Below are 26,092 nucleotides of genomic sequence, written 5' to 3'. Positions count from 1 at the left end.
ATTTGTTGGGCTGAATCTTGGTGTTTTGTAGGTTTTTGTGGACACAATATGCCTGGTGACTTCTCACCTTCTTCCTCTCCTTTTTCCTCTCCTTGCTCCTTCCTCTCCTCCCTTCCTCCTCAACTTGTTCCTTCCTCTCCCTCATTCCTTCTTCTTGTTCCCTTTTTTCCTTCCTCCTTCTCCTTGTTCCTTCCTCTCCTCTATTCCTCCCTCTCCTTGTCCTTCCTCCCCCAGACAACAACCCGAGAACAGAGACCGTGGAGGACAAATCCCCCTGGCAGAACCTCATGGAAGAGGCTGTTTTGAACAGCTCCACTGTGCAGGAAGGCAATGGGGAGGAAAAGCCACAAACATTCCCCATGGGAAAGGGCTCCAAACCCACTCCATGGTGCTCCGAGGAGGAAAGACCCCCCGTGTGCTGGGAAGGTGGCTGGAGCTTCAGCCAGAGCTCTGATCTGGTGGTCCACGAGCAGCTTCACAGCAGAGAGAAGCCCTTCACGTGCTTGGAATGTGGGAAGAGCTTCAGCTGGAGGTCCCACCTGATCCGCCACCAGAAGATCCACACGGGGGAACGGCCCTACACATGTGGGGAATGTGGGAAGAGCTTCAGCCAGAACTCTGACCTAGTGGTCCACCAGCGTCTTCACACCGGGGAACGGCCCTACAAGTGCTTGGAATGTGGAAAGAGCTTCAGCAAGAGCTCCAGCCTCACGTACCACCAGCGCTTCCACAGTGGGGAACGGCCCTACAAGTGCTTGGAATGTGGGAAGAGCTTCAGCCAGAGCTCCCACCTCCTCACCCACCGCCGGCTGCACACAGGGGAACGGCCCTACAAGTGCCTGGAATGTGGGAAGAGCTTCAACCGCAGCTTCAGCCTTGTCATCCACCGGCGTGTCCACACCGGGGAACGGCCCTACAAATGTCCTGAGTGCGAGAAGAGGTTCCGGACCAGCTCTGATCTCCTTCTGCATCAACGAATGCACACAGAGGAGAGGCCCTTCTGCTGCACCGACTGTGGGAAGGGCTTTGTCCGCAGCTCTGACCTCATTAAGCACTGGCACATCCACACCGGAGAGAGGCCCTACAGGTGCTTGAAGTGTGGGAAGAGCTTCAACCAGAGCTCTGCCTTGACCTCACACCAAAGGACTCACCGGTAAGGGAAACCATCCGAGTGCCCCAACTGCAGGAAGAGCTTCGTCCGCTGCTTCAACTCCATCACCCGCCAGAGGACCCATGTTGGATGATCTGCAGTGACTCACATTGGGCAGAGACCTGGTGGGTAAAGGCCTGTTGACCAACGTTTCTGGTGACCCATGTTCCTTGTAACCCACTGTGGTAGTGCTTTACCCCCCCCCCCAGGCCTCGCTGTGATCTGAGAAATGCTTGTTAGGCCTCAGCCTTGATGAACAGCCCTTGAGCTGAGCTGCTCTTGAGCTGCTCAGAAACACTGTCTGCTCATAGGAACTGGTGCTGTCTAATGAACTCCTGCTTTTCTTAACCAATGGCCTTGAAAACTTGTTTTTCTTGCCCAAAGAACAACCCAAGTGGAATCGTATTTTTGTTCTCCAGCTTTCAGAGAAAGTCCCTAACCTGAACTGGGGCCAGGATGGACAATTCCTGTGCCTTAAAACCCCCTCTGTGTGGGCCCCATAACCAACGGTGCTGATTGAGACCCTTTGAGCTCTCTGAGGCCGCAGCAGCTGCGACAGCAACCTCCCTTTGTTTGGGCCTCTCAGAGCCCCCAACTCTCCCATTTGCTGCACTCGGAGGATCCTGACCGACAGCAGATCTGGGGCTGATCCCTCTCACTCCTTGAGGCTCAACCGTTCTTCTGAGAATGTGCAGTGGCATCCCAAGGGAGTATTTTCCTGAATCCCAAGGGAATTGTTCCCAGGTACCTTGTCCAGACTCTTTCTGTCTGTGTGAGTGTGAATCTGCCATAACAAATGTCCCAGGAACGCTGCTCTCCTGGATTCTTCAGCACTTTGGATTTGTAAGTCAGTCAGACCTGTGAGTTACTCTTATGGTGTCATAAATTCTATATGAATGCTTTGCTAAATTGTTTGACTTCAGTTATCAGTTAAGTGCTGTTGGGCCTCTAGGCATAAACTGTTTATCAAGTTCAGGGTCAGTTTAGCATGGTGGCAGCTGCAGCAGGGGCCTGACCCTGCCCAGGACGGCTGATGCCACCTGCCTGCTCCAAACTGGGCCGGACTGGTGCTCCCAGTGCTTTGTGAGCCAGGGCCGCTTTTGGGGACCCCCCTGGCACTGTCTGGCTGGTTTTGGGGTGTCAGCACCTGCCCAGCACTGGGGATGGGCTGTGTGGGAGGAGTTGGGGCTGGACTGGTGGTGCTGGGAACTCCCCCGGCTGCGGGTGAGGGGAACTCGGAGGAGCAGGAAGGGGAGAGACAGTGGGAAAGCAGGAGGAAAGAGGGAGTGGGACACCCAAACCAAGCGGGACAGGGGGGCGACAACCCAAACCAAGATCAGTGGTGGCTGGGGCTTGTGGACAATTGGAAAGGGGGAGGAGAGAGAGGAAAAGGTGGGGCTTTGGACCATCAAAATGAGCTGAGAGGGGCTAGGTCACCAAATCCAAGCAAGGTGAGGGGGGATACCAAGCTGTCGGGGGAGCTGGGGATTGTGAGGATGATGAGGAAGGGGTGAGACAGTGAGGAAAAGAGTTGGAAGAGCGGGCACAGGTATCCCATGGGGGTCCTGTAGCAGGATGCTCTGCCTGGAATGGGGTAAAACAACACCAGCAAGGCCCTGTTTGAAAAGCCCTCAGTGGGAAATTAAGAAGGGTGGGGAGGAGGTTGTCATGCTGTTTTGGGGACTGAACAAAGCTGAAACCAACCTGACTCATCAATCCCTAAGTTAAACATCCTGAGAGTGAGAGAATATTTGGCAGACCTTGTAAAATATCTGGATATAAAGGAACAAACAAGTGACACCACTGAGAACTTCTCCAAAGCTGCTGAACTGGCATAGCCTGGACACACCTGACTGACAGTCCAGCACTTTATACTAGAAAAGCCTAGTCCCAAATTTTAAAGGCAGGGTCTTCTGACATGTCCCTTCTTGGGATTGTGTGTGGAGATTCCTGCCTGGAGTGGGGACACCCCTCAAAGTCACTCCTCAAGGCTAAGCCAAAGAGATTTGCCTAAGGTCTTTGGTCTAGGTGAGTGACATCAATCTCTACTTAATAATTGGTTTTGGTTAAATGCAATTGCTTAATACAGTTGCTTCAATATTGCTTCCTAGTGCACTATATTACAACAGTTGTTATAGCTCCTATACTGAGTAGTAAATAATTCTGATTAAGATATTTTTACTTAATCATTATCATAATAAATCCTGTATATATTTATATAAATATATTTTGTTTGTAGTCCAGACGCCTGGGATATCACCATGGAAACCCTGTCACTGCATGGGACATCACAGCTCTTTAGCAGCATAGACACCTCTGTTGTCACCATGAAGCCTCTGTGAGTGCTGTGGCAAATTGGCTCCTTAGCAACCATCACAATTTCCTGTTGCTGTGGTCAGTTTCCATGACAACTATCACCAGGACATGTTGCTCATGCATGGCCCGTGGCAGCTCCATGGAGATGCAACCACCCTGGGGTGGTTGCCATGGGAACAAGCTGAGTCCTGTAGCCAGGGTCCGTTGCTATGGCAGCGATTTACGATCCTATACCGCTTGTCAGTTACCACAGCACCCATCAGTGGACCCCTTCCTAAGTGTGGTGCCATGGCAACCAAGATTTGGACCAGTTGTGATAGTTGGTTGCCGTGGAAACCTGCATTAGGGCACATTGCTATGGGCTTGTGCCATGGAATTCTGGGTCTGTGACATTTCCGTGGCAGCTTGGATCAGCTGTCCCGGCAGTCATCATAGAAACCCATTGTCATGGACACTTGCACTGAGACCTGTTGCTAGCTCTGGTTGCCATGGCAACCATGAAAAAGACCCATTGCTATGGCAGTTGCTATGACAACCTGCAGGGAGACCGTTGCTGCAGTTTCCATGGCAACCATCAATAAATCCATTGCCAGGGACCTCACTCGAGGGCACTTCCATGAGTTGTTTGCCATGGAAACCATCCCACAATCTTATTGAAAGGTTGGTTGCCATGGCAAGCAATATAAGAATCCATTGCTAAGGTTGGTTGTCATGGCAACCATCCCAAAGCCCAATGCCCTTTTGCTGTGGCAGGGGGACAGCACTGACCCTATGGGACCTGGTGCTGGGCAGTGGGCACTGGGAGATGGTTTGGGCTTGGAGGGAGTAAGTTTCCTTCCAGGGGGCTTTTCTGGGACTGGGCTGGGAACAGGGGGGAAAATTCTGGGAGGTTTTTGTTTCCGCCCAGAACCAAGGCCTGTCCTGCCAGCAAAGGGAGCTGGAGGTGCACCAAGAGTTGGGAGGGGACACAGCCAGGACAGGTGACCCCAACTGACCCCAGCAATGTCCCAGACCATGTGGCATCACTCTGAGGTGTGGGAAAGGAGGGCAGACTGGGGAAGGAGGGAACACTGGGAGCGATGATGTTTGTGTCCCGAAGTCACCATTCCCTGAGGTGGAGCCCTGCTCCCGTGGGGAAGCTGAACACCCTCCTGCCTGTGGGAAGCAGGGAGGGAGTTCCTGATTTTTGCTGCTCCCATGGAACTGTCTGCGCCTCAGCCCAGGAGTTTGGTCTCTTTTGCTCTCTGGGTTGTACCCTGTCCCGCAGGTGCTCAGACGTCGCCACAATTAGCGATGGAACCAGGTGTGAGGGCCAGTGCTGGAGAAACAAACTCAGAGAGACATCAATAGGGACTGTTGCCATAGCAACCAGCACTTGGACTATCAGTCCACTGCCAGGGACTCTTGCCATGGCAACCAGAACCATTTCTCGTGACCTAGGGCTGTTGCCATGACAACCATCCCTCAGTCCATTGCCAGGGACTGTTTCCATGAACACCTGCACTGAGACCAATGACCAGGGCCAGTTGCCATGACAACCACCATACAGGTCCATTGCTATGGTTGGTTTCTATGGAAACCATCTGATAACCCATAGCTATGGCAGTTGCTATGGCAACATTCCCACGAGCTGGTTGCTGAGGTCAGAAACAATCACAGTCCAGTTACTGGAGTTGGGTTACCGTGGGAACATTCACTGAGATTGGTGGCTATAGCTGATTGCCATGGCATAGTTAAACGTGGCAACTATGCCATGGCATAGTTAAAACCCATTACTGGGAATTGCTTCCATGGAGATGTGAGCTGAAACCCTTTGATATGATCAGTTGGCATGGCAACCATTAGAAGACTTGTTACTGGAAACTGGTTCCATGAAAAACTAAACAGAGACCCATTGCTATGGCAGTGGTCTCCATGGCAACCAGCAAATGACCTGTCACGATGGTGGTTTGCCATGGTAACTTCCTCCAATGCTAGTTGTTGAGGACTTTTGTTACGGAGATTTCCACTGGGTCCAGTTACCAGGGGTGGTTGCTGTGGCAACCTGCACAAAGACCCAGGGCTTGTGTTGGGTGGCGAGGCAACCTGCACTGAATTTCTTGATGCAGATTGTTTACCATGGCAACTGTCATAAAGCCCCATTACAAAATCTTGGTGCTATCACAGCTTCCTCTTCTATGTGTTGCTATGGTTGGTTGCCATGGCAACCATCATCAAACCCTTTGTTACAGCCCATTGCCATGGGCAATGCCACTGAGATTCATTGCTAAGGTCAGTTACTATGGCAACCATCCTAAATTCTCATTGCTAAGATCAGCTACCATGGCAACCATCCTAAATTCCCATTGCTACGGTCAGTTACTGCAGTGTCCTGCTTACAGAGAAGGGGATGGAGTTTAGTGCAGTGTGGGGATGACCAGGTATTTATTCCACATCCATGTCATCGCTGGGAATGTGGTTTGGGCAGGAAAAGCCAGGGCTCTGGACACAAAGTGACCCATCCTGCTTTGCTCTCTCTGGTGGAGGGACTGTCAGCATCAGACCTGTGCTTCCTGTCCTCTGCCCCACTGGTTCCCCCTCCCATTTTCTCCAGAGCATGACAACGGACCTCTGATGCTGAAAGGGACAGAGGGGAAAAACATAATTGACAACAGTGCTGAACCAACAGCTCCTCCGGGGAAGCTGCCAGCAGGGACAGAGTGGTGACAAGGTGATTCCCCCCTCAAGCTGAACTTCTCAAGCGAGAGAAAAGGAGGCCTGCGCAGGACTGAGCCTCAAGGAGCGGCTGCGTGGCACTATCAGGACGACCCAGCTCCTGGGGTTTGGTTTGTCCTTGTTTTCATTGTTTTCAGGCTGAGGGGACGGGAAATGTTAGCCTTGGCACATTGCTGTGTTAGCTCCCCGAGCACATTGCCTTCATTTCCCAAATACCACTTGGCACAGCATGCAGGAGCTCCCCCACCACATTGCCTTTGTCTGGGGACACTACGCAGACACATCCCACGAGGAGCACCTGCCATCTTATTTGTGTGCCCAGTGGTGAATACCTTTTGGGGGTGAAACACTTTCTCTTTTTGTATACTTTTGCTCTTAATATTGCTGTTGTTACTGTGCGTGTCTTATTCCATTGCTGTGTGCTTTCAGTAAATTGTTATCTGAACCCAGAGTCTCTCCTTTTTTGTCCATCCCTTACCAAAAGGAGTGGGAGAAGGGGATTGACTTATTTGGATTTTAATTTCCTGCTGGTGTTAAAACCAGCACACCTGTCATGCACCAGCCTCAGGAAAGATGGAATAATGCAGTGGACTGGTAAAGAGGAGACTGAGAGTAGTGGGTGGTGGGACTTGCAAACATTGGGATCCACATTTAGCAAAGGCCACCTGATCACTCAACTCTGGGGGATCTGCCCATTGGGCTGGCTCTGCCGTACAAAGGGATAAAGTTCCTGCAGTGCACATTAAAAACATTTTGGGGAAAATAGTCTGGGTTATTCCTGCCTCAGGCAAACCCACCCAAGGGATTGATGTTGTTCAAGGACACGGGTCCACTTGGTGGATATTTCAGAAGGATAGGAAATGCAGTGTGTGCCTCAAGGGGATTTGATTTTGGGTGAGAATAGCCAATGCATAAAATTGTATAATGTTAATAACACTATGCATTCTCACTTCTGTGCTGGCTGTTTGCCATGTCAGGGGTATTACAATAAAAATCACTGAGAGTGATGAACAATGAACTTTGATGAGACCAGACAAGTAGAATGGTGATGGAACAAGAACTGGTTTCAACATGGAGCAATCCAACACTAGACACCATTTTTCCAGTCCTGACAGAGTATTATGTCAGATGGAGCCCAAAGTCATGGGCTAAATGAACTCAACAGAGTTTTATAGACATAGTTCATACCCTAAACAATGAGATCTGTGAGTTTATATCAAATTACAGAAAAGGTGGTGATGGAATGTATTGGAAAAGGTGGGAGCAGGCATGACGTAAATGGTATGGAATAAGGGGTGGACACTGTCCTGGTCTTGGCTGAGATAGTGTTAATTTTCTTCCTAGAAGCTGGTCCAGTGCTGTGCTTTGAATTCAGAATGTTGTTTGTTGGCTCCCGTGCTGAGCCCCACGTGCTCCCCTGAGTTGAAAAGTAAAAGGAGAGGAGAAAAACCTGTTGGTGCAAGTGACAGTCGCAGTCTGGTCGAGAGTGGTGGTCTCAGTCTGGTTGAGAGTGGTGGCCGCAGTCCGGTTGAGAGTGGTGGTCTCAGTCTGGTTGAGAGCAGTGGTCGCAGCCCAGTTGAGGTTCTGGTCCTTCTCTGGATCCCACAAGTGGTACCAAGAAGTCCCAAGACCCCAAGATCATATACTCTCAGGTTCAGGCCAGAATGCCCAGTACCTCCCTCAGGGCTGGGAGTTCCACAATGGGTGTGAGGATAGGAACATCCTCCGATCTCACAGGCCTCTTAACACCCAGCTTATAGCCTGAGGGGTCAGGTGTGCTCTGGGCAGCTGCTGCAAATTGTCTATTGTTAACAATTTCTGGGAAATGGCATGGAGAGTGTAGAATAGACACTTTGGGTTACACCTACACAGTGATGAACTGCTCCCAGCTGTTCTAACTAGGACACACGGTAAGTCTCTGGATGCGGAGCAATGCAGGTGAGTTCCTGGAAGTGTCTCCTACACCTGCCAAATGCCACCAGTGACAGGACCTGTCAGGATGGCTCTCCTGGATTTCCTGATATGCAGCAGAACATGCTCCAGACCAGGACTTTCCTGCTGCCCCATCAGAGGGACAGGGCAAGAAGGTTCCCCTGTCCCACAGGTGGCTGTGGGATGGGAAGGTGGGGGTGCGGCCAGGGGTGCCCAGGGCTGTCCTGCAGAGCAGGGTCCTGCCCCCCAGGGCTCTGTGTGCTGGGGCAGGGACTCTGCTGCCTGCCAGGTTAAGCTCTCAGCCCGGCCAAGGAGCTCCCCACGGCCTTGCAGGGAGAAGGTGTGGGTGGAAGGAGTGACCCCTCATGGCAGGGCAGGGATGAGCGGGGCAGGGATGGGTAGAGCAGGGATGGGTCCTTCAGCTGCAGGGTCAGGGCTTCAGCTCTACTTTGTGCCATTTCCCAAGGGCTCTTCTCAGGAAGCACATCCACTCAGAACACCTTCCCCTTCCCAGCCACATCAGGTTGTCTGGGATCTGCTCTGCAGCCCCTGGACACACAGAACTGCCCCTGGGCAGTGGGGTAGGGATGACCCTGTGAGTACTGGCAAGGAGCTGAGCTGGGCACAGGGAGGGGCTGCTGGCAGGAACAGCTCCTCACCCAGAGACAGGCAGGAAGTGAGAGGAAGCTGCTGCCAGAAATGCTGGGCAAGGGGATGTGGGTACCTCCATGCTGTCCCTGTGGCACAGACACCTTCCCCTGAGCAGCTCCTCCCTGGGCTCCTTTCCAGCCTAAGCAGAGCCTGTGTCCTCAGGACCATGGGGGCTCAGGTGGGCATTGTCCTGCAGCAGCCAGAGGCCAGGGAAGGACAAGGCCCTGGTTTCCATCTTTCTCTGTGTGTCCCCCCTCCCTTGGCAGCAGCATTGTGGCATTTCACTGCTATCCCCTGCTGCCTGGGCTCTCCTTGTTCTCACCCTTAGATTTTCTGAGTTAGTATGGGGGATTGGGGCAGGTTCCTGTCCAGACACAAACCCTTTGGGTGCTGCTGTAGGGATGTGTCTGTGGGAGCCAAGTGCCCAAATTCCCTCCAGGCAACTTCAGGACATGCAGCTGTCCTGCAGGGCTGCAGGGTGTCCTCCAGAAGGGCACAGCTCTCCCATAGTATCTCTGTGCTGCCTAGGATCCCCATGGAGAGGACACCTCAGTGTTAAATCCATGGAAATGCTCTGAGCAACTGCAATGCTCGGGTTTTGTCTCAGTCTGGAAGGGGAGAGATGAAAAAGATGAGGATTCCCTCAGTCTCTCTTTGGACCTGGATTGCTGGGTGTGAAGTGAGAATGACTGAAGTGGTCATTTCTGTATGAATGAGAGAAGCTGTGTGAACATGTATGTATGTAGACTTAGAGATACTTCGTGCTTCATGTGCTTTGAACAAATTGCACTTGCATCACAACACTTATTCTCTAAGGGCCCTTTTCTAGAAATGGAGTTGAATTTCTCCTGGTTACCAGTTACATGCAGGCCCTTGGGGAAGTGGGAATAGATGTTCTGCCTGGTTATGCAAAAACCCTCAGGTGAATAAAGTTGTTGTTTATCCCAAATACACACAAACCCTTAGGAAATAAAAGTTCAAATTTATGTCAAGCAAATTTCAAGGATTACAGATAAAGGTTCAAATAAGTAAGTTTGTTGAAAGACCAAGGTAGGTGGTGAGCTGAATCACTGTGACACAGTAGTGATTGTTAAAGGGGGTTTACAAAGTTTAAAATGTACCGTTACATGTAATGTTCTGTGCTTCTCATAATAATAAAGAAGAGGAGCGATGTAGGAGTCAGGTTACAGGAAGGATGCTGGATGAGGCATCCTGGGAAATGTAGTTCCGAAGTACTCCCACACACATGGGTAGTGAGATACCCCGTGGTGATTGGTCAAGGGATTCACGTGTTACTTTAAACCCATGTGTATAAGGTGTTTTGTGATTTGAATAAAAAGGATTTGGTGCTGAACCCCCAACCAAGCTAGCCGGGTCCGTGTAATTCATTTATGTATTATATTAATATGCCTCGCTCCAGCACATCAACACTCCCACCCAACCTGGTCCCATCTGCAAACTGACTGAGGGTGCACTTGATCCCCTTGTCCACATCATTAAGAAAGATATTTAACTGAGCTGACCCCAGTCCTGAGCCCTGGGAACACCAAGGACATAACTTCATTCCACACCACTCCTTGAACCTGGCCATGCAGACAGATTTTTACCCAGTGAACAGGTGCTGCAGTGGATGTTTGGCAAAGTTCCTGTAACTTCAGACTATTGGGATTAGTGCAGATTTAGTGCTGCAAAATAGAGCATTTCACTCATTTTCTCTCTTTCCTCCCTCTGTGGATCAAGTGAACTTGTGACTTCAGCATGTGACTTGCTGTGTGCAAAGAGAATGGACACAAGCAGGGACCGGGAGTGTTTTGGGATGACCTTGGGATCTGTGCTTGACACAAGAAGGTGTTTGCCATTGGTCTAAAACTACCTACTGTGTGAAGTGGACTTCAGTGGAGGCAATGTGGACTTAATATACAGCAGAGGAAGGACTTTTGTTTTTTATTGAGCTTTGCCTTCCTTTAGTTTTGTTTGCTGACAATAAATTAACATTCCTCTGTGTTTCCTGAAGCTCCTTCTCCAAGTAAAGCAGGTGGGAGTTGGTGCCAAGGAGCTGAAACCTGCAGGTCCAGCCTTGAGTGGGGGAAGCTCAGATTTGCAAAAGGCTGCTTTGAGTCCCAGGGGTTTGATGAGAGAAATGCTGGGTTGAGAGGTAGGGACAAAATATGATTGATTGTCAGACATTTTCTTATCTATTCAGGCTGAATTAGGAGGTGCTCAGGATTGATATCAATTGGACATAGCTGATATCAGTAGATAAAGAGGAAAAAAGTAAATAGCACAAAAAATCTTTCTTCACTGCTTTTACAATATAATGTACTCACTTTGAAGACACTTCTGAAATCTATCCAATTGACCACAAAAGAATTGAAGATTTAGAACTAAATAATACCCAGGAGCTTGTCTTGTTAGAATGTTTTGAATGTTAATGAGCCCTTTGGCCCTGAATTCCTGAACTGAAGATCTGAACTCTGAACAAGCCGCTGGAGAAGTAAAATTTATCAGGAAACCTCCAAGTTCCTGAGGATGTCAGCAAACCTCACTGAGGCCATCGGTGAATGGAGGGAATGACCAGACAAGGCCATCCCTGAGGTTGAGGAAGCAGGAACTCAGAGTCACTGGTTACAGGTGGCAGATGGACTGTAGAATGTGGCTGTGAAAGCCCTTAATGGATGTGATGGTTTCAGCTGGGTACAGGTAATTTTCTTCACAGTGGCTGCTACAGGGCTGTGTTTTGGATTTGTGCTGACACACGGTTGGGAAACACAAAATCACAGAATATGCTGAGTTGGAAGACTCCCACAAGGTAACCCTAACCCTTAACCCTGCACAGGGCCATCCCCAAGAGTCACACCATGTGCCCCAGAATATCATCCAAAAATTCCTTGAGCTCTGTCAGCCTTGGTGCTGTGCCCACTGCCCTGGGGAGCCTGTTCAGTGCCCAGCCACTGTCTGGAGGAAGAACCATTTTCTAATACACAGGCTAAACCTCCCCTAGCAGAACTTCAGGCCCTTCCCTCAGGTCCTTTCACTGATCTCTGCAGAGAAAAGATCAGTGCCTGCCCCTCCTCTGCCCCTCACAAGGAAGTTGTCACTGCAATGAGGTCTCCCCTCAGTCTCCTCCATCTGAGCACACCAAGTGTCCTCAGTGTCCTCACATGGCTTCCCCTCAAGGCCTTTCCCCATCTTCGTTGCCCTCCTTTGGACACTCTCTAATGGCTCAATATCTTCCTTATACTCCGGTGCTCAAAACTGAGGCCACTCCAGGGCAGAGCAGAGCAGAGCAGGACAATCCCCTCCCTGGCCCGGCCGGTGATGCTGGGCCCGATGCCCCCCAGGACAGGGTTGGCCCTCCTGGCTGACTGGACACTGCTGACTCAGGGCCAACTGGCCACACACTAGGATCCCCAGGGCCCTTCCTGGTGCTGCTTTCCAGCATCTCATTCTCCAATCTGTATATCCAGGGTTACCCCATCCTGGGGGCAGAATCTGGCACTTCCCCTTGTTGAACCTCCTATCAACACTCTGACCTGTCGAGATCTCTCTACAGAGCCTCCCTGCCCTCAGTTTTGGGTCACCTGAAAACGTGCTCAGTGTCACTTCCAGTTCTGTGTCCAAGTCATTGATAAAGATGTTGAAGAGCACAGGCCCCAAGATGGAGCCCTGTGGAACCCCACTAGTGACAGGTCACCAGTCTGATGTCACCCCAGTCACTGTCACCCTCTGTGCCCAACCTGTGAGCCAATTGATCACCCTCCACAGGATGTGTTTATCCAGCTGTGGGATGAACAGTTTGTCCAGAAGGATCCTGGGAGAGACAGGATCAAAAGCTTTACTGAAATCCAAAAAGATCACATCAACTGGCTTCCGTTCATCAGCCAGGTGGGTCACCTTGTCATAAAAGGAAATCAGGTTTGATAAGCAGGACTTTCCTCTCCTGAAGCCCTGCTGGCTGTGAGCAATAACTGCATTGTCTTTCAAGTGTTTTTCAACACCTTCCAGAATAATCTTCTCCATAACTTTACAAGGCACTGAAGTGAGACTGACAGGGTTGTAATTTCCAGGGTCCTCCTTCTTGCCCTTCTTGAAAATCGGGACAATTTTCACCATCTTCCAATCAGCTGGGACCTCCCTGGATTCCCAAGACCACTCAAAAATCATCGAGAGAGGTTTTGTGATGACATCAGCAGCTCTTTGAGGACTCTCAGATGAATCCCATCAGGCCCAAGAGATTTGTAGGGATCCAGCTGGAGCAGCAGATCCTGCACAAGTTCAGGGTCGACTGGGAGTTGATCATTCTCACTAATCATGGCCCTGCAGCTCAGGGCACTGAAACCTCCTTGGTCCATCATCCCTATTGAAGACAGAGGCAAATAAAGTGTTAAACACATCTCCCTTGTCTGTGTCCCTATTTGGGAGGTGACCATCCCCATCCTGGAATGGGCCGATGATATTTCTATGCTGCCTATTGCCATTAACGTATTTGAAAAAACTCTTCTATTGTCCCCTACTTTTCTGGCAGCTATCAGCTCCAGTTGAGCTTTGGCCACACAAACTTTCTCCCTACAGTGACAAGCAGCATCTCTGACTTCTTCCCATGTCACTTGACTTTGCTTCCACTGGGCACACACCTTCCTTTTTTGCCTTATCTCCAAGAGAAGATCCCTGCTCAGCCAAGCCGCCTTCTGTCTCACCTGCTTGACTTCTGACGTTTGGGAATTGCTGCTCCAGTGCCTTCAGGAGATAATGTTTGAAAAGCGACCAGCACTGATGGCCCCCAGCACCTGCAAAACCATTTTCCCAGGAGACTTTCCTTCCTAATTCCCTGAGCAACCTGAAGTCTGCTTTCGTCATGTCCAGAACTGAGGTTTTGCTGGTACTTTTCCTCCTGTCAACAGAGATTTTAAACTTGATTTTTTCATGGGATGGGAAAGGAAGGAGCTGGTTTAGTTTTGGGAAGGGGAAGCAGAACAAACTGCTGCCAGATCCTGGTGTTTCCCTCAAGGCAGCTCATGGGGCATCTCCAGGCTCTCCAGCAGGCATAGTATGGTGGTGGGAGTGTAGGAGCAGGGCAGGGAAAGATAGAGGTGTGCAGAAGTCCTTTGCTTTTTCCTTTGTCACCTCCTCAAGGATAAAGTTAATACGCTCAGTGCTTTCTGGGATTGTGAGAGGGCCTGTCTTGGTGTGGAACAGGGCAGCTTCTCCCTTGGCTCAGAGACAACTCTGTGCTCTTTTACACAGCTCTCTCACAAGGTCCTTTCAAGTGTCCTCCTGCCCAGACTCAGCATCCACCTTCACCTGCTCCCCACTCTCCCAAAGCCTCTCACCAGCTCTTGGCTGGAAATACCAGCAGGTGTCAAAGCCTCTGCTCTCCAGGGCTCACTTCCTGCTGATTTCGTCCTTGTGCAGTCCTTGGAACTGCACCAGTGGGAGCTTTGCTGTGGACCAAGGAGCAGGAAAGGGATTAATGAGTGTCTAACTGGAGGTGGGGCACAGAGTATTTCATAAAAACTTATCAATGAAGCTCCAAACTCCTTGTGGGAGATCTGGGTAAAGTAACAAGGTGGGGGTAGAGTGAAGGCCTGAGAGAAAGAGGGTTGTGGTGCTGGAGCAGTGGGAGGTGCAGGGCCCTGGGTGTGGCATCAACAGATCTGCAGGGCAGCGGGATGGGGGAAAGGCTATGGAGCCTGAGCAGGGGAAAGTGCAGGGAAGCACCTTGTCTGCATTCCTTGGCTTTGGACCAACAGGGAGTAAATATGTTGATTGATCTGCCGTTGATCCCACACCCCTGCACCTCTCAGCATCACATTCCCCGGGACTCTCTGCAGCACCCACGGCTCCCACATCCTGCACTCACCTCGAGGTACCTGCACCCATGGGGACCTTGGCACCCTGGTACCAGCACCCTCACATCAAAGCCCCCCGGGCCCTCCCCACCGCAGCCTGAGCTGCCCCCTCAACGTGTGGAGGACATGGGCCAGTGCCTGCTGCCAGCTGCTGGAATCCAGGCAGGGTAAGGACCATTCACTTGGCTTAGGGCTCTTCAACGGCCCAGGGTAATGCCATGGGGATAGGAAGCAAAGCCCGGAGTGCTTGGAGCTTTAAAGGCTTAAACATCAGCCCCTCCAGCTCCAAAACCTTCTCCCCACATCCTGATTCCAGCAATTCCCAAGGCTCTCATGGCCTCCATGGCATCAATTGGGATTTTGCATATCTGCGGCCTGATCCCAGCTGTCATCCCAGGAGTCCCTTTGGCTCCAGCAGGAAGGGGAGGAGGAGGTTTCCTGTCTGCTTTGGGGGCAGCACTGCAGGGGCTGCTCATGTCAGACTCCCCTATCTGCTGGGGACAGCTTTGCTCTTGGGGACACTGCTCTGCCCCAGCCCAGGGACACCAGCATTGCCCAGTGCCGGGACCTTCCCAAGTGGGACCCCTCTGTGCACAGATTCTCCCCCACCCCTGGGGGGCTGTGCCAGCACCCCCAGACACCTCCAGCCCCAGGAACCCAGAGCAAGTAGAAAGCACAACTCTGCAAATGCTACATGTGCCCAAAGCAAATGGAAGGAGAGCTGGGGTGTGAAAAACAAAGACTATTTATTTACAGAAAAGCAGCAAAACTAATGAACTACAGAATGTATTTACGTTATAAGAATCTTTATACACAAGAGTGTATAAAATGTATTTACATTATCAGGGCCTATATAACAACAATAATGTATGAAATATATTTACAACAGGAGGACAACAAAACAATAACATATAAAATGTATGTACAGAAGAGTCAATTCCGTGTCCAGCCTATCTGTCAGCCCTGGAAGCAAAGCAAGGGCACAATCATTCCAGTCAGGCCCTGCTGGGTGTTCCATTTGCCACCAGCCTGGGGTGCTCTGGGCAGAGGAGGACTCTGCTGCCAGGACTGAGACCAGTTGGAGATGGGAGTTGGATTTGGCAGGATGTTGGCCTGAACATACTGTGCCCTGCACATCTGGTGAATTTTTGCCTGACTTCAGAGTCTCTGACAGGAATAAGCTCCTTAGGCTTGGCTGTTTTGGTCAGGAACTGCTTGTGCCATTTGAGCTGAGCCAAAGAAGGATGCTATTTGAGGCATCCAACAACATCCATAATCTGCTGCTCAGATAACATCACAGAGTGGCTTTGTCAAGGTACAAAATTCCTCTCATAATTCCATAGAAATTATGTAAATCCTGGTCTGCAGAGCTGTTTCCCTCACATATTCTCCCTCTGCTCTTCTTTGGACAGCTGCTCAAGAACTTTTTCCTTCTTAAAGACCTTCAATACCTTCAATAGTACCTTATCCCCAAGGTGTCAGTGCCATGTCTGATGGGCTCGGCCTTGGCCATGGAGGGGATGTCACTGTGAGACATGAATACACCAAAACATCCTCAAAGAGGCCACGACGGAAAAGGTGATGAAGTATGAACATCCTCAAGAACAAATTCAGGAACTAACGAATGCCACAGGCATTGTGTTTATGGCTTTTCCCCTTGGAGCACGTGGGAAGTGGTACTATGGCAATTCTGAGCTTTTGAGGGCCCTGGGTGCCTCCAGTTCGAGGCAGGAGAAGACTTCCCGGGCCCTGCTTCCAGGGCACTCTTTCCTCCTGCAGACATTTGACAGATGTTTGCTGCTCAAGCACGTGGTGTTGTATCATCTCAGTCACCAATAAAGTTCCACAGGACATCAGGGATGGATTGTAGGTACAGACAGTAAAGGAATTTTACATGACATGTCACAGACCATCTTGACCAAGGTGGACAGGCCAGCTGTACTTAACCTGGTGTATTGGGTTGCTATGGCCAGGTTCTGGGGGGAAGGGGGACTGCAGGGGGGGCTCCTAGTATAAGGTGCTGGGCTGTCAGTCCAGGCTGTGCCAGCTCAGCAGCTTTGGAGAAGTTCTCAGTGGTGTCGTTTGTTCCTTTCTCCAGGGATTTTCCCAGCTCTGCCACATCTTCCCCTCCCTTTCAGGATGTTTCCCTTTGGGATTGATGAGTCAGGCTGGTTTCAGCTTTGTTCAACCCCAAAAGCAGTGTAACCCCCCCTCTTCATTTCCCACTGGGGGCTTTGCAAACAGGGTCTTGTTGGAATTCATTCACCCCATTCCAGGCAGAGCATCCGACTACAGGATCCCCATGGGATGCCCCTGTCAGCTGTCCCACTCCTTTTCCTCCCTCTCCCACCTCTTTCCAATTATCCCCACAATCCCCAGCTTGTTTTGGGGTGTCCTCCCTCCCCCACCCTGCTCAGTTTCAGGGTTTCAGCCCCTTCCCGCTCAGTCTGGGAGTTCAGAATTCCCCCTTCTTCCCCGTCCCGCATCTGTGAGAAATTTCTCATTATTTAATTTAGAAAGATTCAATTAACTGTGAAACAAAGGAACTTTAACAGCAAGGAAAGGTTTATTCAGCACGTGCTGGGTCTCATCTAATGCCGAGCACCCGGGGAGAAAAAGACCCCTTGGCTTTAAATTTTATACATTTTATAGTTTCACAAAATCCCACCCTTTTTCAGATAAGTTTAATATATTCATTTTTGCCTAAAAAGGTTTCTTTTCTCCGAAGAGGGACTTTTCTTTCCTTCTGATTGGCTGCGAGGCATCCTCTGTCAAAAATGATGGATCTTCCTTTGTTCTTAGCCCAAAGAGAGGAAAGAAACCCATGTACAAAATTTTCCACATAGGCCCGAAAGATTTTAATTTTTAGGAACTTCATATTTCCTTTATCCTGTCTGCAAAAAAAAAAACCTAGTACCTACTCCAGTTTGGAACTGGATACCTTACAACTTCACAATGCGCCTATAATTTGGTTTTATAATAACACCGTATTTTATTTCTCATACACCCACTGTCCCCCAGTCCTCAGCGTCCCCGCACTGAGCTGGGGGGACCCACTTCCCTTTTACCCCTCCCTCCCCCTCTTCTTCTCTTTTCTCATGGTCGCCCCCCATCTTCAGCACCTTCTCCGCTTGATTTCGGGGGTCCCAGTCCCCTTCCTCACTCTGGGGGGTACCGCCCCCCTTTCCCCCCTTTTGGGGCTATGTCGCTGGGGGGCCTCTGTGGAATGGTAGAGGGAAGGGATTTGGGGGGGCATTTTTGTGGGTTTTTTAGGGTCCGCCCCAGGCCCCTCAAATGACCCCAGGGACACCCACCCCCAGCCTCCCTAAAGCAGCAGCGCCTTCACCTCCCGCTGCCGCTCCATGGCAGCGGGTTCGTGATCCAGAGGGACCCGGGAGGAGTTTGGGAGGTCCTGGGGGTCTCGGGGGGCTCCGAGAGGACCCCGGTCCTGGCTCAGAGCGAACATCGCGTCGCGCTGCAGCCAATGGGAAGGGAGGGATTGGTGATGGACAGCGAAGTAAGCCAATGGAAGGGCGTCTATGGCAAAAGGGTCGCCCACACCGCTCTCCTACAGATGGGAAGTGAGAAGAACGATGACGGACAGCAATAGGAGCCAGTTGAAAGGCGAAGACCCGCCCCCGGGGTGGGTCTCGCTCTCTGAGTGGTGGTGGCAGCGCGCAGACCCGGAAGTGGGGCCGCCGCACGGGCTGGAGCTGCCGGGGCCGCGGGCGTGCGGTGTGTGTGGGGCGCCTTGGGGAGGGGGGTGGGAAGAGCAGGGGCTGCCTTGGGGGGTGGGTCTCTGGAGTACTTCAGAGGGGCTGGGAGGGCTCCCTGGGCTTGTTTAGTGTGTCCCTGGGGCTTCCCTGGGGTATCGGGGCTGGAAAGGTCCCTAGGCTGTTTTCGTTGGGCTAGAAGAATCTCTGGGGTGGTTGGGGGTCCCTGGAGTGGGTGGTTTTAGGATGCTGGGGAGTCCCTGAGCTTTCTTTGGGGGTGCTGGGGGAGTCACTGGGTGGGTCTGGGGGGTGCTGGGGAGGCGTCTCAGGGCTGCTTTGGGGATGTTGGGGGGTTCTCTGGGGGCTCCCTGGGATGGGAGGGTCCATGCGGGTGTTTGGGGGAGACTCGGGGGGTGCCTGGGGGATGTTGAGGAGTCTCTGGGGAGTCCCTGGTGTGGTTTGGGGGGTCCGTGGGGTGGGGGGATTTGGGAGGGGCCCTGGGTTGATTTAGGGGGGCTGAGGGGGTGCCTCAGCTGGTTTGGGGGGCTGAGGGGGCATCCCTGGATTGGTTTTGGGGCCCTTGGTGAGGTCCTGGAGTGGGAGGGCTTTTATGGGGGTGCTGAGGGAGGGGTCCTTGGCGTGGTTTGGGGGGTCCCTGGGGTGGAGGGGCTGGAGAGGAGGAGTCCCTGGACTGGTTGGGGTGGACTGGGGGGATTACTTGGAGTGGTTTGGGGGTTTTTGGCAGCTTTGGGACGCCTGTTTTTGGGGGGGGGCTGCCTTGGGGAGTCTCACCCCAACATCCCCTTTGCCTCCTCCTCTCCTCCACAAGTTCCCTTTTTGCTGGGATATCCCTGGATTTGGGGCTTCCCTGGGATTCTCCCAACCCACTCCTCGCCCCAGGGCCATCCTGGGGGTCCCCCAACCTCATCTGTGCCCTCCTCAAATCCTGAAGCCCCCCTTGGATTCATGGATTCCCTGCTCTTCCTCTCCGCCCGCCGGCTCGTCGCCCACCGCCCCCTTCCTACTGTCCCCGCCCAGCTCTATCCCGTCCTCTTCCAAGCTGCATTCCTGGATGGGAGACCCCTAGTCCTGCAGGATTTGGTGGCCCAGTGGCCATTCCCAGTCCTCAACTTCCAGGGGATCGTGGGGCGCCGGGAGCTGCTCCGGGATCATCCCTCCAAGCTCTGCATCCAGTCTGTCATCCTGGCCGTGGTGGACCAGCTCCGGCAGGATCTGGAGGAAGCAGGCCATGATTCCAGGTGAATCTTGGGAATTCCAGAATACACAGAACCCACTTCTGTGGTTTTTCCCTGCTTGTTTATTCCTGTTTTTCCCATTTCCTGGCCCAGCCGGTGCCGTCTCCGTGTGCTGGATGTGACGGGACTCCGGGATGATGCTGCTGGCCGTGCTCCGGAAGGGATGAGTGTCTGGTCTGGCACCGTGGCCCTGGCCAAGGCTTGTGTGGAGGTCTCCAAACACCAGCGGGAACTCCAGAAATGCAGATCCAGGAGCCACAAGGGCCGTTCCGGCACCACGGCAGCTCCACGATTCATTGACATCCACGCTGATCTCTTTGTCAATGGAACATCCTATGGGATCCTGTGGGATGCACTCCAGGCCGGGAACAGCAGCCCACTGCGCCTCAAGTGCCGGGAGTTCCAAGCCGAGGAGCTCTGCCTGGCTGGAATTGTGAGTTTGCTGAAATCCTTGGATCCCTCTGGCGTAAGGAGGGTGGACCTTCGCTTCAACAACCTTGGACTGGGGGGTCTCTCCTTGGTTTTGCCACATCTCTCCCGATTCCTGGGTCTCCGAAGCCTCCGACTTCCCTACAGCAATGTCGACGTGCGGCGGCCGACGCCGGAGTTGGTGCTGGGAATCCAGTGTCTGGCCAGGGAGCTGGGAAAGCTGCAGAGCCTCAGGGAGCTCAACCTGGGATCCTCCAGGCTCTCTGGGAATTTGAGGCACATTCTCTGGTAAGTTCCTGCTGGAACAGATTCCCAGCTGCATTCTTCCTGCACTCACTGAGGATTTGCAAAGGTTAGACTTGGTGGTATTAGATATCTTTTCCAACCTTAGTGACCCCATGATTCTGTGATTTTGCTATCCCAATACTCCGTGACTCCATGCTCCCATGATTCCGTTATCCTGTAATTCCATGATTTCATGACACCAAGATCCCATAATTCCTTGACTCCAGGATTCTCAAAGGTTGAACTTGACCATCTTCAAGACCTTTTCCAAACTGAATACCTCCTTGACTCCATGATCCCAGAATTCCCTGATTCCTAGTTTCCAGAGGACAGCAAGCGCTGCATCCCGGAGCTCCACCAGCACCAGGTGCTCCTGGCTGGCTCCATGACTCCATAATCCCATCACCTCATGATTCCATGATTCCATAACTCTGTAATCCCATAACCCAGTAATTCCATAACTCCATGATCTGATAATTCTATGACCCCATGATTCCATGATGCAATGAATCCATGATCTCATGGCTCCCACAGTTCCATGATCCCATGACCCCCACGATTCTGTGACCTTGTAGTTCCATGATCCCATGACTCTATGATTCCACAATTCCAAGGCTCCCTGATCTCATGACTCCGGAATCCCATAATCCCATGATTCTCAAAGGTTGGATTTGATAGTCTTAGAGGTCTTTTCCAACCTCAGTGATTTCCTAATTCCATGATTCCATGATCATGAAGGGAATCATGGGTCTTGTTTGCTGCAGTTCCCCCAGGAATTTGGGAGCCATTCCAACATTTCAAGGTTTCATGGAGGGTTTGATCTATTGGCGCATCCCTCCCAGCTCCATGATGTCACCACAGGGTCACATCTCCTTTTTCATCCTGGCAGCAAACTCGAGGCTCCATTGGAAAGCTTGGAACTGGCCTTCTGCTCCCTCCTTCCCGCTGACTTCGCCTTCCTCTCCCAAAGCTTCCACGCTCCGGCCCTGAAAAGGCTGGATCTGAGCGGCCATGATTTCTCCCAAACTCTTCTCCAACCCCTTCAGCATCTCCTGGAGGAAACCTCGGCTTCCCTGCTCCACCTGGACCTCATGGAATGCCGGCTGACAGACTCACACCTGGATGCCCTGCTGGTGTCACTCCGGCACTGCTCCTGCCTCCGCTCCCTCGGACTCTTTGGGAATTCCTTCTCCACAACAGGGCTCAAGGATTTATTATGGAAAACTGTGGTCCTGCCAGATCTCCGCCTGGTCGTGTATCCTATCCCTGTGGATTGCTACAAGTCAGGACTGGATCCTGGCTGGATTTTGGAGGAGCAGCTGGACAGGGAATGTTTGGGAGCAGTGAGTGCAGAGCTGGGCCGGATGCTGGAGAGCTTTGGAAGAGCTGACATCGTCTGGACTTCCAACCCCTATGGACACGAAGCCCTGGATTACTTCTGCTTGTAGCTGGGGAAGAGCTTGGAGCCTTCAGCCTGGAGAAGTGCTGTGGCCTCAGTGCCTCCTTCCTCAAAGAATTTGTGTGTATTCCACCTCATTTCAGTGTTTTTCACCTTATCGCAGTGTTTTTCAACCTATTTTGGTGGTTTACCGCCTCATCTCACTGTTTCTCTACCTCATTCTGGTGTTTTCTGCCTTATCCTGGTGTTTTTCCTCTAAACCCATTGTCTTTCCGCCTCATCCCAGTGTTTTTCCACCTCGTTTTGGTGGTTTTCTGCTTTATCCTGCTGCTTTTCCCCCATCACAGTGGTTTTTTCCGCCTTACCCCAGTGTCTTTCTCCTTCTCCTAGTGTTTTTCCACTTCATCTTGGTGCTTCTCCACCTCATTTTGGTGGTTTTCCACCTCGTTGTGGTCTTCTCCCACCTCATCCTGGTGTTCTTCCATCTCATCCAAGTGGGTTTTTGCCACGGCCCGATGGAGAAAGGAATAGGGACGTGACACTGCACAGAGGGTTCTGACAAGGTGGAAGGTCAGGGTGCAATGTCCACTTTATTGAGGGGGAACAAGGACTTATATAGGGTTTGAGTGAGGGGAGGTCTGATAACCAGGGCAGAGCATGGGATGGACATCTCAGGGTATTGCAGGATTGGAGAATGAGGGAAAGTGGGAGGAACTTAGGAGGAGTTAAGCAGTGGGGACCAATGGGAGCTCACTCCGCACTGCGGCACTTGTCGGCCAATCAGTGGGGGATAAGCGAGAATGCAGGGGAGAACAAGGTGGTAAACAACTTTTGATGGGAAAACTTGTGGACAACTACAGACATGTTTGGGGCAATACAATCTAAGGGGATTAATATAGAGGAATATATGTAAGGGTACATAAAACATGGGACGAACTGGGAAGTAACACAGAAGTCCGTAATTTATCGTCTTCTCTAAGCTCCATATAAGTCTCTCCAGGCTTGGAATCGTTCCCACTCACTCTGATGTTCCTCCACAGGTTTTGACCTCATTTTGGTATTTTTCCTGTTATCCCAGTGGTTTTTTGCCTCATCCCGATGGTTTTCCACCTCATCCCAGTGTTTTCCAGTAACTTTTGTTACCACCTTGTCACCAGCCGTAGCTGGGACAGACCTGGTGTCACTGGAAACCTCCCGAACTCTGCTAATTAACAGTGGATATTAATTAATTACTAATTAATAAATCAGCATCACTTGGCTGGTGATGAAATTCCTGCCAAATCACCCCTAAATCCCACTCTCCTGTATCCTGAATCCCAGCACTTCACAGTGAGGAATCAGCATGGTGAGTTCTGGTTTTTTTGGGGAGTTTCATGGAAATAAAAGGATCCCAGTTGCCATGGAAACACCCATCCCAGTGCCAGGATGGGCTTCCCTCCAATTTTAGGGATGTTGGGGGGTCCCCTGGTGCCAGGGGTCTCTGATTCTACCATATCCCATTGCCATGGGAGTGATGGGAATGGTTGGGGGGGTCTCAAACTCCACCATATCCTGCTGCTCTGGGAGTGACTGGGATGGTTGGGGGTCAAGCCACCTGTTTTTCAGGAATACCAGCCCAGGGACCCCCCAAGCACCCTGAACCAACCAGAGACCCTTCCAGCCCCCCCGAAGCAGCCCAGGGACCCCTCCAGTCCCCCTAAACAAGCCCAAGAACCCCTCTAGCCCCCCATCCCAGGGAGCCCCAGCCCTCCTAAACCAGCCCAGGGAATCCCTGCCAAGGACCCCCCCAGAAACCCCCTAAACCAGCCCAGAGACCCCCCTCAAACCCCCCCAAAACCAGCTCCCCATCCTAAAGGACTCTGCCAGCCCCTTCTAAAACCACCTCAGGGACCTCCCAAACCACCCTCAGATCGCGTGTGTCTGTCACACCCGTGTACCACCCAGGTGTTGTCATCCCCCCTCTCCTCCCCGGTCTGTTCCCTTCACAGACCCAGGAGGGGACAGGCACAAGTGTCCCACGTGTCTCTGTCCCCACAGGTGTGCACACACACCTGCACACAGGTGTTGCTCAACAGGTGTTTATTGGTGTTCCTATCACCACGTGGCCTCCAGGGGGCGCTGAAGGGAGGGGTCTCAGGTGCCCCAGGTGTGCGGGCACAGCCCCCTCCCCAGAGCCCCGGGTGTCACCTGCTCACAACCCGCAGTTATACGTCCGCTCTGCCGTGGTCCTGCGGGACTCGGGGGGCACTGAGGGAGTCCCGGGGGTCCTTGAGGGCATCTCGAGGGGCCCCTCAGTGGCCTCAAAGTGGTCGACACGGAAGGCCCAGCGCCCCGGGACCCCCAGGTTGCTGCGGTGGCTGAGGGTCTGCACAGTGGGCGTGCGGGACCCTGGCACGTTATAGTAGTGCACGTCGTCCCCGCTGTTAAACCCGGCCTGGGGGCATATGGGGGGACACACAGGGGGGAGGACAGGACAGGGTGGGTGGTGAGGGGGCAGTTCTGCCCCAGTTCCCGCAATTTTACCCAAAAGGAGATTTATTTCACCCCAATCCAGTCATTCCACCCAAAATTCCCTTAATTGCACCTAAAATCCCCCTAATTTCAGTTAAAATGCACAATTTCACCCCAAATCCCCTTAATTCCACCCAAAATTCCCTTAATTCCACCTAAAATCCCCGATTTCACCTAAAATGACCCTACTTCCACCTAAAATCCCTGATTTCACCTCAAATCCCCTTAATTCTCCCCCAGAACTCTTTACCCCCCCATCCCAGAACCCCCCTAGCCCAGTGTGGGGGTCCCTGGGGGTGTCCCCGTGTCCCCACCTGTGCAGGGATGCCCCCCAGTCCAGTGTGGGGGTCCCCCATGTTGGCAATGCCTGTTGTCCACTGCAAGTCCCCATAGTTGAGCAGGACAAAGCAGGTGACACCATCGGAGGCCAGCACGGCCTGGAAAGTGTTCACCTGGGGGGGACATTGTCACCATGTCACACTGGCACTGCCACCCCCAGCTGTGTCCCCAGTCCTGTGTCCCCCAGAAAGTTGGGGACACCATGGCTGGGGACACTATGGTTGGTGCCACTGTGGCTGGGGACACCTCACTTGAAGGCCAAGCCACTTGAGCCCCCTCCCCTCCTTGTCCCATGTCTCACCTTGTCCGAGGCGGCCCCAAAATAGGCCACACGGTCCCAGGTGGCCACGAGGGCCCAGGTGGGGCGCGGTGGGGGATCCCCTGGGGGCACAGTGGGTGCCAGGTCCTGTGCCAGGCGCTCCAGCAGCTCAGGGTCACGGCTCTGGCGGTACCAGACATCCCCCCCCAGCCGCGTGTCCACGTCAGCCCAGTACGGGGCCACGAAGGGGCGGTGGCCAGGCAGCGGGAAGGGCTGGGGAGTGAACTCAGGGACCCTCGTCCCGAACGACACCACCCCATTGTTGTTCACCTGGGGGCAAATGGCACCTGTGAGACACCTGGGGAGCACCCACCAGTGACCCCCCAGTGGTCCCAGTTATGACACTGCCAGTCACAGTGACCCCAAACCGAGTGTGACCCCAGAACATCCCAGAATGGGCCTGGGACCCCAAGTGTCACCCCAGAACCTCCCCATATGGAGCTAGGATCTTCCAGTATGGGACTGGGACCCCCCAGGATGGACCTGGGACCCCCAGTGTCACCCCAGAACCTCCCAGGATGGGCCTGGGACCCCAAAACCACCTGGAGGTCCTGCAGGTGTCCCCCATGTCCCCAGGGGTCTCCACTCACCCATGTGGCCAAGAAAGGAGATGCCAACAACTCTGGTGGCCCCCATCCCACTTGCCATCCCCCCCTCCTGGTGTCACCCCCCCAATGCCACCCTCCATGTCCCCTCTGTGTCCCTCCAGTCACATGACCCACGTAGCAAGAGCGGTGGCCACTCCCGAAGAAGGAGAAGTTTTCCCACAGAAAGATCTCGGGGCTCGTCCCGTCGTCCTCATGGGGAGTGGGCTCATCCCCCACGCCCGGCCCAAAGGGGTACAGGACCCCCCCTGGGGACACACCACAGTCAGGGATGCCTGACACTGCCCAGGATGAACTGGGGCACCCCAGGATGGGCCTGGGACCCCCAGTATGGAGCTGGGACCTCCTGGTGTGAGTCTCAAACCTCCCCATGTCACCCTGGGACCTCCCATTATGGGCCTGCGACTCCCAGTTGTCACCCCAGAACCTCCCAGTATAGGCCTAGGATCCCCAGTTGTCACCTTAGAACATCCCAGGATGGAGCTGGGACCTTCCAGAATGGGACAGGGACCTCCCAAGATGGGCCTGGGACCTCATACTGTGGGACTGGAACCTCCCAGTTTGGGTCAGGGACCTCCCAGTTTGGGCCTTGGACCCCCAGTGTCACCCCAGGACAGTATGGG

At 52.6% G+C, this 26,092-nt stretch overlaps 3 protein-coding genes across 5 annotated transcripts; 2 read left to right on the top strand and 1 right to left on the bottom strand.

Moving 5' to 3' along the window:
• Nucleotides 1-234: 234 nt before the first annotated feature.
• LOC113940311 (zinc finger protein 239-like) lies at nt 235-3,908 on the top strand (the record flags this gene model as incomplete). The annotated part of the gene is made up of 2 exons (XM_027631438.1): nt 235-594; nt 679-3,908. Coding segments are annotated over 2 exons (839 nt in total), but the record flags the coding sequence as incomplete, so codon positions are not given.
• A 13,971-nt stretch (nt 3,909-17,879) lies between these two features.
• On the top strand, nt 17,880-22,974 carry LOC113940314 (leucine-rich repeat-containing protein 14-like). Of its 3 annotated transcripts, XR_003525426.1 has the most exons (5): nt 17,880-18,349; nt 19,281-19,585; nt 19,676-20,299; nt 21,186-21,815; nt 22,736-22,974. XR_003525426.1 is itself a non-coding variant. In XM_027631441.1 (4 exons), the coding sequence occupies exons 2-4, from the start codon at nt 19,293-19,295 to the stop codon at nt 21,742-21,744; spliced, it is 1,476 nt and encodes a 491-aa protein (XP_027487242.1). In that variant the 5' UTR covers nt 17,880-18,343; nt 19,279-19,292; the 3' UTR covers nt 21,745-22,974. The 3 variants fall into 3 exon arrangements, 2 of the variants coding, with proteins under 2 accessions (XP_027487242.1, XP_027487241.1); XM_027631441.1 differs by having other exon boundaries at nt 17,880-18,343; nt 19,279-19,585; nt 21,186-22,974; XM_027631440.1 differs by having other exon boundaries at nt 21,186-22,974.
• Nucleotides 22,975-23,862: 888 nt separating this feature from the next.
• LOC113940313 (sushi, nidogen and EGF-like domain-containing protein 1) lies at nt 23,863-24,756 on the bottom strand. Its single transcript, XM_027631439.1, has 2 exons — nt 24,521-24,756; nt 23,863-24,129 (listed from the first exon to the last, which is right to left on the bottom strand). Exons 1-2 carry the CDS (start codon nt 24,560-24,562, stop codon nt 23,887-23,889), a joined length of 285 nt encoding a protein of 94 aa, XP_027487240.1. The 5' UTR covers nt 24,563-24,756; the 3' UTR covers nt 23,863-23,886.
• Nucleotides 24,757-26,092: the final 1,336 nt, after the last annotated feature.

Source organism: Corapipo altera, unplaced genomic scaffold, assembly GCF_003945725.1.
Source record: "Corapipo altera isolate COAL_440 unplaced genomic scaffold, ASM394572v1 130545, whole genome shotgun sequence".
NCBI lineage: Eukaryota > Metazoa > Chordata > Aves > Passeriformes > Pipridae > Corapipo > Corapipo altera.
The sequence above is the reverse complement of the archived record's forward strand: the minus strand, read 5'-3'. Positions and strand labels throughout refer to the sequence as shown.